This window comes from Bufo gargarizans, chromosome 8, assembly GCF_014858855.1.
Source record: "Bufo gargarizans isolate SCDJY-AF-19 chromosome 8, ASM1485885v1, whole genome shotgun sequence".
Classification (NCBI taxonomy): Eukaryota; Metazoa; Chordata; class Amphibia; order Anura; family Bufonidae; genus Bufo; species Bufo gargarizans.
Window position 1 is genome coordinate 45228157 of NC_058087.1, and position 13369 is coordinate 45241525.

The 13369-nt window shown below is 47.6% G+C and overlaps 1 protein-coding gene across 5 annotated transcripts in view; it reads right to left on the reverse strand.

The window, feature by feature from the left end:
* PDE1A (phosphodiesterase 1A) overlaps positions 1–13369 on the reverse strand; it is a 386882-nt gene that overhangs the window by 22545 nt on the left and 350968 nt on the right. For 4 of the 5 annotated variants that reach the window (XM_044303311.1, XM_044303313.1, XM_044303312.1 and 1 more), the window contains exons 9-11: positions 11229–11330; positions 8365–8485; positions 1298–1379 (exon numbers count right to left, since the gene is read on the reverse strand). In XM_044303311.1, the coding sequence (XP_044159246.1) occupies positions 1298–1379; positions 8365–8485; positions 11229–11330 (305 nt within the window). Of the gene's footprint in view, positions 1–1297; positions 1380–8362; positions 8486–11228; positions 11331–13369 lie in introns of all 5 variants that reach the window. The other variant, XR_006391047.1, reaches the window with a different exon arrangement.

Consider the following 13369-nt stretch of genomic DNA (forward strand, 5'->3'; position numbering starts at 1 on the left):
TTAGGATACAACATTTTCAACATATAGTGGTCTTTCCTGGGCTATCGTAAGTTTAAACTATACTCAGCATACAACCAATCAGCATGGCCATTTCATTGGTAAAACACTTGTATTGTCTAGTAGCTCCTCTGCAGTACTAGATGTTCTGTACTGCCCCCCGTCTGTGCCAAGACAAACTGCTCCTTTGGATATTAGATATGGGGTGACTCCATTTTATTTTCCTGGTACACTGTGCTTTATACAGGACCCCGAAGGAGCTCCTGTCCTCATCATAGAAAGTGATTTACAGCTTTTAGCATCTATTCCTGACTGTTATATGGGAGGATTTGCTATATGTGTGGTAGTTATCTGCTTATTTTACATAAATCTTCATTTTCTCTTTTCTTGGGATGAGATTTTGGGGCCTTGGAACCAATTACTAGTTTTCCATAGAGTTATAGACTCAAGTTACAATGGTTTCAATATACAGTGGTCGACCCAGAACCAATTAATATTGTAACTTGAAGGGACACTGTATTTGCTTATGTGTGGACAATCATATACTTAATATAAAAAATATATATGCTAGTTCAAAAAAAAAGGAAAAATTACTGTTTTATATTGTTCAATCAAATATCATTTAGTCATTTTGAGCAACTATCTACAGTAGAAGCTGATTAATATGGCCAACATGAGTTCAGAAATGTTTTCCTTTTCTTGCATTTTTTAGGTTACCTTTCACTTGTGTTACCTTTTACTTTTGTAAAATGCACAATTTTGTAGTATGTATTTAAGGGCTTATGCACACGAACATATTTTTTGTCTGTACCTGTTCATTATTTTTTGTGGCCCATATGCGTAACCATTCACTTCAATGGGGCCAAAAATGACTGTGTGCATTCCGTGTCCGTATGTCCATTCCGCAAAAAAATAGAACCTGTCCTATTATTGTCTGCATTACATACATGGATAGGACTGTTCTATTATGGGCCGGCTGCTCCGTTCTGCAAAATGAGGAATGCACGCGGCTGGTATCCGTGTTTTGCAGACCGCAAAACAACAACTGTCGGGTGCATGAGCCCTAACTGAGATTCTAATTTTTAAGTCAGTTTGGTTGCAATGTGTTGTTTGGTTGCAGTCCCTCTTGCTGCAGCCGGTCCAGTCCCTCAGGTGTTTAGTGATCCCACTCATAATTAGCAGACAGTATATTAGGAAATTGGACCATGTCTGGTGCTTGATTATTTCAGATTTTATTATTGAGTCTGGGATGATCCTTCAAATTGTTATCACAAAGAAGCAGACAAAAGCAATCGATTACCTATTTGTGACTGTGCTACCAGTGTTGACTTTCGGTCGCAGAGTGGTGAGAAGGGAAGCCCTAATTCCACCTCTTTGTCCCCCTGTAAATATAAATGATTACTGTTAAAGAGGTTATCCAGTTTCACACAAAAAATAAAAATAAAAATCGCACCAGCGTTTAACCTATTGTTTCCTGTCAATTGATGCTGAAAATTACAAAACTAGAAAACCCCTTCAATGTAAAAAAATTTAAATCAGACATCACAGTACATGACAATCAACCAAATCTAGAACCAGCCCTGTACCTCACATGGAAGCAGAGATCTCCCCATTCATTGTTCAAATTGCTCTGCTAGATTTGTATCAGGCTGACACCTTGGGGGGGGGGGGGGAGGTGTCCCTTCTGTGGCAGCTCACTCCATGCTATAACTCAGGACAGGAGGCAGGTCCTATAGGCTGCAACTCGGGGGCGTGTCCTTTCAGCTGCAGCTATCTCCCTATGTCACAGCTTCTAACAGAAGATACAATTGGTGGCAGTTAAAGGGTGAAACTGAGCACATGTGACCACCTCAGCAATGTGGACAGAGAAATAAGGAAAAGAACAAACTGAAGGTGGTGCTATAACTCAGTGGTTACACTGAATTGTAAATTACATGCAATTACAAAGGTGTTCTGATCCAGGTGCTGGTTTGAAAAAAATAGATTTTTGTACTTACCGTAAAATCTGTTTCTCTTCCGTTCATTGGGGGACACAGGCTTGACCGTGTGTATAACTGCTGCCACTAGGAGGCGACACTTAGCACAAAAGTGTGATCTCCTCCCTCCAGCTATACCCTTCCTACAGGGACTAAGCTAAAACAGTTTGTGCAAAAGCAGTAGGAGAGGCAAAAGAAAAACAGGAAAACCAAACAATGTACAAACCCAGAACCACGTAGGCCACAACGAGGCCCATAACACGAGAAAATGGGTGGGAGCTGTGTCCCCCCCACTGAACGGAAGAGAAACAGATTTTACGGTAAGTACAAAAATCCAGTATTCTCATCCGTATTATTGGGGGGCATTGCGTTACAGAGCAGTCCCAGGGGTTGGCCATAAACGAAGAAGCCCTCCAGCCAATCAGAGAACCGCCGTCTGCAAAACTCTACGCCCCAGAGAAGCGTCAGAAGATGCAAAAGTGTGTACTCTAAAATTTGGAAAAGGTGTGCAAAGACGACCAGGTAGCCGCCGTGCACACCTGAAGGGCCGAAGCCCCATGATGTACTGCCCAAGAGGCCCCCACTGAGCGAGCAGAATGAGCAGTAACCTGTAGGGGCGGAGCCCGGTCACAGATGCGGTACGCTTCCACAATGGCCAAACAAATCCATTGGGAAATGGAAACTTTGGACGTAGCCAGCCCTTGTCTCGGTCCCTCTGAAATGACAAATAGAGAATCTGTCCGTCGGAAAGAGGATGTGAACGGCCTAAATCAAATCCAGAGTCTGGAGCGACTGCTCACGAGGATGAGACGGGGCAGGAAAAAATGAAGGGAGAATGATCTCTTCATTGAGATGGAATGCCAACACGACCTTCGGAAGAAAGGAGTGGACAGGGCTAAGGACTACTTTGTCCTGGTTGAGGATAAGAAGGGGGACCGACAGGAGAGAGCCGCTAGCTCCGACACCATACGGATGGAAACGATTGCCACCAAAAAGGCCACCTTGTAGGACAGGAAGCAAAGGGACACCTGCTCAAATGAAGAGAACTGGAGAGCACTGACCAACAGATTAAAATTTCACGGATTCAACGGAGTACGGTAAGGGGGCGCAGCGTGCGCCAACCCCTGCAGAGAGGTCCTAACTGCAGAAAGCGAAGCCAAGTTTCATTGAAAAAGAATGGAAAGCGACGAAACTTGCCCTTTGAGGGAACTGAGAGCCAGCTTCAAGTCCATACCCAACTGCAGGAAAGACAAGAGTCGGGGGAACAAGAACCGAATGGGAGACAACTGGTGCCGTTCGCACCAACTAAAGTAGGACTTCCATGTCTGGTGATATATCTGGGAGGACAACGGCTTCCTAGCACGAATCATGGTCTGGACAACTGCATCCGAGAAACCCTGAGCCCTTAGTACGGCAGCTTCAACAGCCATCCCGTTAAATGTAGAGACCCTAAATTCGGGTGGAAGATCGGTGCCTGCGACAAGAGGTCCTCACGAAGAGGAAGGCACCAGCGTTCATCGGCGAGGAGGGAGACTAGGTGATGCGTGCCACACTCTGCATGGCCAGTCTGGGGCCACGAGAATGACCAGATTTTTTGGAGAAGACGCGGAATGAGCGGAAGAGGAGGGAACATGTAAGGAAACGTGAACTTCATCCACGAGATTACAAGGGCATCCGATGCCCGAGCCAGAGGATCCTTGGACCTCACCACGAAGTTCTCTACCTTGCAGTTGAAGCAGGAGGCCAAGATATCCATATCCAGTCGACCCCATCGCTCGCAGATCGCGAGAAAGACCTGTGGATGCAGAGCCCATTCGCTGGGATAGAGTCTCTCTTGGTTGAGAAAGTTGATGATCCAGTTGTCGACGCCGGGGATATGAACTGCCGACAGAGCTGGGACATGGCTCTCCGCCCAGGAGAGGATGAGCACTTCTTCCGACATGGCTGCGAGGCTCCGGGTACCACCCTGGTGGTTTAGATATGCGACTGTCGTGGAGTTGTTGGATTGAACCCGAACTGGATACCCCCGGAGACGGTCCGTCCAATGAACCAGAGAGAGACGAATCGCCCGCAATTCCAGAATATAGATCGGAAGTTGGCGTTCCTCATGGGACCAGGAGCCCAGGACCGGGAGATTGTCCAGAACTCCCCCACCAGCCCTGGAGACTAGAGTTCATCGTCAACACTATCCAGCGGAGGGGAAGGAAGGAGCGGCCTGACGTCAGCATCAGAGACCATCACCGAAGGTCTCGGCGCGTCAGGGCAGGGAGACGGATGAGTCGATCCAGGGAGGCTGGGGAACAGTCCTAAATGGTCAGAATGCACCGCTGAAGAGCCCTGGTATGGAACTGAGCATAAGGCACTGCTTCGAAGGAAGATACCATGTGGCCCAGAGCCCTCATGCACTGACAAATGGGAAGAGGCTGAGGCCGCAACAAAGAGAGGATCTGACGACGGAGAGTGGAGAGTTTTTACGGGGGCAAGAATATCTTGGCCCAATCGGTGTCGAACAGCATGCCCAGAAACATCAGCTGCCGAGATGGATGAAGACATGACTTTGATAGGTTCAGAACCCCACCGAAGTGTTCCAGGGTGTCCTGGATGATGCGCAGGCTGTCCGCCGTTGCCTGGAATGACAGACCCTTGATCAGGATATCGTCCAAGTACGGAATGGCCACTATCCCCCTGCCATGAAGCAGAGCCATGACTGAGGCAAGAATCTTGGTAAGGTCTGGGAGCTGTGGAAAGACCGAACGGGAGGGCCACAAACTGGTAATGAAAAGGTCCCACTGTGAACTGAAGATATTTCTGGTGACCGACACAGATGGGAACATGGAGGTAGGCGTCCTTGATGTCTATCAAGGACAGATACTCCCCTGGATCCATGGATGCAATGACCGAACGCAGGTACTCCATCCAGAAGCGGGGGAGCCAAAGGAATCAGTTGAGGGCTTTGATGTCTAGGATGGGATGGACCGTACCCTCCTTGGGGACTACAAAGAGATTGGAGTAGAATCCGCAAAAATGGTCTTGAGGCGGAACTGGAACAATCACTCACTGCCGCAGAAGGGTGAGAATAGCCTGAAAAAAGGAATGGGCGGCAGAGGGAGAGGTCGAGGAACACGAGCGAAAAAACCGGGGCAGAGGTGGGGATCAGAACTCCAGTTTGTAACCCTCCGATATGACATCTCGCACCCAGGCATCCGAGACGTGAGCTAGCCAGACATGCTGGAATAGATGAAGATGATGACCTCCCACTCGACCGGGGGGCCCCAGAGGCCACCCGTCATGCAGAGGAGGACTTGGGGGTATAGGGCTTGGAGCCCTGCTGGCGAGGACGCCAGGGTGGGCGAGGCTTGAAAGGTAGCTTGCGCTTCTGCTCTGGGGCAGATTTGTCGGCTAACCACTTTGGGCTGGAGGAACTCTGAAAGGGCCGAAAAAGAGGTCTGCGCTGCCACAAATGGGTGCTTTTACCCCGTGTAGCATCAGAGAAAATCTCTTCCAGACGCTTGCCGAAAAGTCTGCTACCTGCAAAGGGTAGAAACGTCCAGGCCCGTTTAGAAGCATTATCCGCCGCCCAGCATGATAGCCACAGTGTACGGCGAATAGCCACCAAAAGGGCTGAAGAGTGGGCCAAAAGCCTGGCCATTTCCATAGAGGCGAGGCTCTGACGTAGCTTGTTTGCCCACTCGGTCATAGACTTACTAACCCATGTCGAGGTAAAAACCGGGCGCAGGGCAGTGCCAACTGCTTCAAAAGAAGATTTGGCAAAAGATTCCAATTTCTTATCCCTTGGGTCCGAGAAGGAAGCCCCATCCTCCATAGGCAAGGTGGTATTTTTAGCCAGGCGGGATACTGGAGGGTCAACAATAGAAGAAGACGCCACTTCTTTGTCCATTCCTCTAGAAAGGGATATAAGATGTCTAAACGTTTCGATAAAGCAAAACGCCTGTCAGGGAAGTTCCATTCCTTGGAAAGGGAGGAATCAAACTCTGGGTGGTTGGGGAACACCTTTGGCGAGCGACGGGATCATCTGAATGAAAAACCAGAACCAGCAGATGAGGGCGCAGGTTTCTCAACCTGTACGGTTTATATAACTGCTGCGATGAGATTGTCTACCATAGCGGACAGTTTGGAAGACTGGTCCTCTGGTGAGACAAAGTTCGCGTCTGACAACTTTTCCTCAGAACACGCCTCTTCTAATGAGGATGCTTCGGAGCGAGATGAAATGGGGGACGCATACGCCCTTTGAGGAGAGGGTGGTCTGGCCTGTTTTGCAGGATGGCCGCGATGGGGAGCAGCAGAGGGGTCCCCAGAGTCTGACTGATCAGAGAGTGGCCGCGTGGCCAAATGCCCCAGCATTTCCACAATGGCCCTGTTGGAATGGGAAACGACCTGCACCATCTTAGACAGAGAGCGCACCCACTCCAGCTCTAACATGGGCTGGGCAGGGGGGGGGGGGCGATTGGGACAGGATCAGAGGCACTGGGTGGTGGAGCAGAGCAAGAGGAACGGAGGGGGACTGACCGAATGGGAATTTTGAGCGACAAGAAGCACATGCAAAATGTCACACGGAAGTGACCGCCGGCTTTGGGGCCTGGGTTTGAAGAACTCATGCCCAGCCCCCATAATGGAGTCGGCCACCCGCGATAATGAAAAAGGAGCACAGGTCCTCCTGATAGCGCACCAACTGACTCCCCAGGACTCTCCCCTACATCCCCCTTACAGCGGTGCTGCCGCAAGGAGCCCTGGCCGAGTGGAGATGTCAGCTGGGTGAGAAGTACCCGCGGATCAGAAGTAGGCCGCAGTAGAAGCCAGGGCCTCAATTTACAAGCAGGCCCGGCGAAGGAGAATAGCGGCACTCTGCGAGAAACAGGTGGGCAGGCGGGCAGGTGGCACTGGGAGGGGGGGGGGGGGAGTGCAGTACCCAGAAAGAAGCTTGGCAAGTACAGAGGGCTTCCTTTCAGCCCACCCCCACCCCCACAGGAGAGCTGTCACGCAGCTGTTAACTCTTTCCCCATCTAGCCAGTAACCTGAGAAGGGGGAGGTGGGAGAGGGGGGGTTTGGAGACAGGAATACTTATCTGTCTGGCGTGTTCTTCTCCCCTGGTTCCAGCCAGGTCACCACCTTCGGTGTGCAGCCCCTTGGTGAGGGCCGCTACACCGGAACAGAGGGGAGTTATCGTGGGCAGCGGTGGTGACCCGAAGGCTGGCGGGATGCAGAAGCTTTAGGAACCTCTGGTCCTCCTTGTCTTCTGGAGACCGGGAAGGAGCAGTGGGCTTGGGGACCCCCTGTTCTCCCGTCTCCTGGGTGGGAGTGCAGGCAGCTAGGACTGCCTGTAATCCCGCTGGAAGAAAAGAAAAAAGGGGAAAAAAATCAGCAGACCTGCAAAGCAGGGAGGTCTGCCTCCTACAGACACTAAGCTAAAACTGTTTTAGCTTAGTCCCTGTAGGAATGGTATAGCTGGAAGGAGGAGCTTACACTTTTGTGCTTAGTGTCGCCTCCTAGAGGCAGCAGCTATACCCACGATCAAGCCTGTGTCCCCCAATGATACGGATGAGAAATGTAGACTATTTTTAATGAGAAAACAGAGAAGAAAAATCCGGCTCACTTCAGGTGAAGTATTGTAACTTTATTCCAGCGTATTCAAATCCGTATACAAGTGTACATAAATCGACGCGTTTCAGACCTCTTGGATATATGGGTCCTTCCTCATGACAAACTTGTTCATCATGAGGAAGGACCCATATATCCAAGAGGTCTGAAACGCGTCGATTTATGTACACTTGTATACAGATTTTTATACGCTGGAATAAAGTTACAATACTTCACCTGAAGTGAGCCGGATTTTTCTTCTCTGTTTTCTGGATTTCACCGCATCCAGGTGCGGCATCCGTGCACCACAGGTGATCTAACTACTGCAGGTGAGAGCTGCCTTACAATTCCATTTTTAATGAGACCACCCCTTAAATATTGGAAGTAAAAATTAGAATAGTGATACTCTCAGACAAGACCATTGTACATGAACAGATCAACGCTCATGGGACAAACTGTTTAAAGCAATTTATACGAACTGTATTAAAAGGAGCTTGCCTCTAAATCATTTTGTTTGTGACCTATTTAACAGTGAGGAAATTAAATCTCTGCTGGCGATAAGGAGACCATTTCCTTGTAAACTACAAGGCATGTTTTAAATTTTGGAAAAGTACCAAATTTTACAGCTGAAATGTTGGACATAGTTTTGACATTAACGGCTTAATAAATGCGGACCAGGACACTCAGCCTAAATCAGGAGAGGATCTAGCCCTATAGCAGTATATAGTGTGAATGGAAAGCAAAATAGGAAAGTGATGCTGGATATAAGATAGTGAATGGAATATTGAACTAGCACCTGTCTGAAAAACTCCTCCATCAGTAGGTCCGTCCACCGCTGATGCATGTCCCATGTTTTTGCAGGATGACTGATATCAGCAGCATGGAGAATCAAGGACATGGCTTTCGATTTGTCTATTCTGTGAAATAAAGAAAACAATTCAATCTTGTCCTGAAATGAAGCCGTGGCATTGAACGGAAGAACCATTCAGTAGTTCTCATCAAGGCCGGTCTATTGCTGATTTATCTACTAATAACGCTATAGAAAACTCATAATATATGACTGTTCACATTCACATGGTCAGTCATAATATACCGATTTTTCAGGACACTCCAAGCATTGCAGTCTCAATGGCATTGTTTAATTGAAATAGTAAAAGTATTTTCCCTGTATTATTCTATAACATGCACTGCGGCACTGTTCTGTCACTGTTCATCCTGAGCCTGTTGTTTTTATGAATATAATGCCAGAACTTACAGGGCATGCACCAAATGGATGGAGGTGGAGTGTTACTCTGCATATCTCTATGCCATTCAGGGTCTGGTGAAATATGGGTGATAATTCCCATTGGTATCATAATTGATCACCTTTGGGTATCCAGCATCTGCTAGACCAGGGATGCTCAACCTGCGGCCCTCCAGCTGTTGTAAAACTACAACTCCCACCATGCCCTTCTGTAGGCTGATAGCTGTAGGCTGTCCGAGAATGATGGAAGTTGTAGTTTTGTAACAGCTGGAGGGCCGCAGGTTGAGCATGCCTGTGCTAGACCAATATAATGCAGAAGAGGACAACTAAAGGAATTTTATGGCCAGGTAATATTTGTAGTCTAAGCCTTGTGCTCATGGTAAAATTGTGTGCATGGAGCCTGTACTGTAAATATGCAAAAAAAAGGGGGTTAGTCAGCACCTCCCAGTGCGCAGGTGCACGCCGCCATGGCAAAGACCTAGAGGAAAGAAAGAGACAATGCAGCAGCACCCTGCAAATCAGATAAAGTACAATAATGCCAAAAATTATAGTGCTAATGCTACGCTTATTTATAAAGTGAGATGCTTGGCCAATGCATTTTGTACAAAACCATCCTAGCCCGTCTGCCGTACATCAAGGCGATCTCTGTTAGATGGGTCCTAACACTAAATACTACCTGTTGTGCACTTTATCTGATTTGCAGGGTGCTGCTGCATTGTCTCTTTTTTTCCTCTAGGTCTTTGCCATGGCAGCGTGCACCTGCGCACTGGGAAGTGCTGACTGATCCCATTTTTTGCAGATTTACAATGCTGGAGATGTGGCACTCCAGCGAGTCGTGCACTCCTGATTAGTCTGTCTGCCCCATAGGTTGATTTTAATTAGTTTCAGTATAAAGCTGTTGCCTGCTCTCACTGCATTCATTGGAAGCTGTCTGGCACAAGGAAAGGTATAGAGTGGGCTCGGCATGCATGTTGGTACTTGTGTCCCTTGTAATGGAGGCCATCATGGCACCAAAAATTGTAAAAAGCAGAGTGGATCCAGCATGCATGTGGATCCAACACTCCCTGAACTTTATGGCGGCCATTATGGCGCATAACAGGTAGTATTTAGTGTTAGGACCCGTCTAACAGAGATCGCCTTGACGTACGGCAGACGGGCTCAGATGTTTTTGTACAAAATGCATTGGCCAAGCATCTCACTTTATAAATAAGCGTAGCATTAGCACTATCATTTTTGGCATTATTGTACTTTATCTGATTTGCAGGGTGCTGCTGCATTGTCTCTTTTTTGCCTGTACTGTAAGACACAGCGACCCTATGGCTCCATATTAATAAATAGTAAACCAAACCTTAAAGTGAGTCTGTCAGCAGTTTTGGCCATGCCAAACTGCTGACAGCACTAGGTAGGGACTCAGGAGAGCAAGACAAACATACCTTTTATGGAGCTTTTTATGTCAGGGGTAGTTTGAATATGAACTTTTCTATTTCCAGATTCTGCTCCTTCAAGTGCACTGAAGGCAGAGCTTCACTGTGAAGTGCTATCTGCATTGACCTGCTTCACAGTCCCTCCCCTCGGCCCCAGGTGAAAGATGTACTGGTTTCTGGTTGGATGCTAGAGCTGTCACTCAGAACAGAGGGGAGGGGCTGTGATGCAACTTAATGAAGAGGGGACTTCACAGTGAAACTTTTGCAGGAGCAGAATCTGGCTAATTCATATTCACACTATCCAGATGAGAAAAGCTCTCCAAAAGAAATCTTTCTTCTGCTCTCCCCAGCCCCTAACTACTGCTGTCTCCAGTTCAGCATGATCAAAACTGCTGACAGACTCCCTTTAATAAGTCTTTGCTGTTCAAACATTGCTGGTACCTACCATGCCACCGTCCTTCCTGTTATCTCTCTTACTTTATGATGTGACATCAATGAGGATGCCAGAGGCACATGACATTAACAAAGAAGAGTAAACAGAAAGGAGAGTGGTCAGGTAGGCACCAGCAGTGTGTGAATCACTATATTTACTGTATATACATATATAGTGCTAGAAATTATTTACAAGCACCATTTCATCTGTATTGAATCTGTAGCCCTTTAATTTTGGAATTGCCATGCCATGCCAATAGAATTGTAACTTTTCAGTCAAATAAGGGAGCGACTGGTTAAAGCCTAATAGGGCCAGTGTGTCAATTGTTGAACTAGAACCCGTGCACTTTTAATTTTGTGAACATGCATTGGCTCTAGCTCAAATATCCAGCGGGAGCAGGTCCAGCCCCTGACGACAGATTGATCTCCATGGGGGTCATGGACATATTCCCTCTTTTCGATGCTCAGGTGTACTTTCTGTACTTTTACTTTGTTTTTAAAGTTTTTGCATTGCAGGAAGGCTTATACTACTTGAATAAAGATGATGGGTGTATTCTTTACCCTTCTGGCTGCTGTAAGGTATTTCTCATGGTCTTTATCTGCTGGAAATGACCGGACATATCTGTAGATAGAACCATCTCAATCACTAGTGTTCTCAAGTCTCTGTAAAACAAAATTGTAAAGCATAGCATTAGAATCTAGCAAAAGTTTGCTGACAAACCGTTCAAATATATTCAGACTTAGGCCTCATGCACACAACAGTATTTTTTCATGGTCCGCAAAACGGGGTTCCGTTGTTCCGTGATCTGTGTCTGTTTTTTGGTTGTCCGCCTGGCCGTGCGGAGCCAAACGGATCCGTCCTGACTTACAATGCAAGTCAATGGGGACGGATCCGTTTGACGTTGACACAATATGGTGCAATTGCAAACGGATCCGTCCCCCATTGACTTTCAATGTAAAGTCAGGAGTCCCTATCGGAGTTTTCTCCAATCCGATGGTATATTTTAACTTGAAGCGTCCCCATCACCATGGGAACGCCTCTATGTTAGAATATACCATCGGATTTGAGTTACATTGTGAAAACTCAGATCCGACAGTATATTCTAACACAGAGGCGTTCCCATGGTGATGGGGACGCTTCAAGTTAGAATATACTAAGAACTGTGGACATGACTGCTGCCTGGCAGCACCCAATCTCTTACAGGGGGCTGTGATCCGCACAATTAACCTCTCAGGTGCCGCACCTGAGGGGTTAATTGTGCATATCATAGCCTCCTGTAAGAGATCAGGTGCTGCCAGGCAGCAGGGGGCCAGACCCCCCTTCCTTCCCAGTTTTAAATTCATTGGTGGCCAGTGCGGCCCCCCTCCCTCCCTCCCCAGTATTAAATTCATTGGTGGCCAGTGCGGCCCCCCTCCCTCCCCAGTTTTAAATTCATTGGTGGCCAGTGCAGCCCCCCTTCCTCCCTTCCCTCTTTTAAATTCATTGGTGGCCAGTGCGGCCCCCCCCGGCCCCCCCTCCCCTGTATTAAATTTATTGGTGGCCAGTGCGGCCTCCCCTCTCCCCCCCCCTAATTAAAATCCCCCCCATCATTGGTGGCAGCGGAGAGTTCTGATCGGAGTCCCAGCTTAATCGCTGGGGCTCCGATCGGTAACAATGGCAACCAGGACGCTACTGCTAACAATGGCAACCAGTAGGAGGAGCGCCCGGCCGGTCACAGACAGCGCAGCAGGTAAGTATAATGCTTCTAAAATTCGGATCACAGGATCACAGCCCCCTGTAAGAGATCGGATGCTGCCAGGCAGCAGGGGGCAGTCATGTACACAGTTCTTAGTATATTCTAACTTGAAGCGTCCCCATCACTATGGGAACGCCTCTGTGTTAGAATATACTGTCGGATCTGAGTTTTCACGATGTGAAAACTCAGCTCTGAAAAAGCTGTATGCAGACAGATCTGCGGATCCGTCTGTGCTAAAGTAGCCTACGGACACGGATCACAGACGCGGATGGAATTCCTGTGTGCCTCCATGTTTTTTCACGGACCCATTGACTTGAATGGGTCCGTGAACCATTGTCCGTCAAAAAAATAGGACAGGTCATATTTTTTTGACGGACAGGAAACACGGATCACGGACGCGGATGACAAACAGTGCATTTTCCGAGTTTTCAACGGACCCATTGAAAGTCAATGGGTCCGCAGAAAATCACGGAAAAAACGGAACAACGGACACGGATGCACACAACGGTCGTGTGCATGAGGCCTTACAGTATGTGATTACATATGAATTTCATATAATAAGAACAGAACTTTTCTTTTATTTGTTTATATTTTAAGATATTTACATAATAAAAATTCAAGAAATGTTCTTACATCCTCAGTGCAACTGTTCCATGGGCTCTATACCGGAAAAGAACTGTTAAGTTTTATCCCCATGCATTCTGAATGGAGAGAAATCCGTTCAGTTTGCATCAGGATTTCTTCAGTTCAGTCGTTTTGACTGATCAGGCAAAAGAGAAAACCGCAGCATGCTACGGTTCTATCTCCGGCGAAAAAAACTGAAGACTTGCCTGAATGCCTGATCCGGCATTTTTTCCCAAAGGAATGTATTAGTGCTGGATCCGGCATTCATAATACCGGAATGCCGGATCCGTCCTTCCGGTCTGCACATGCACAGACTGAAAAAAAGGTGAAAAAAATAAATGC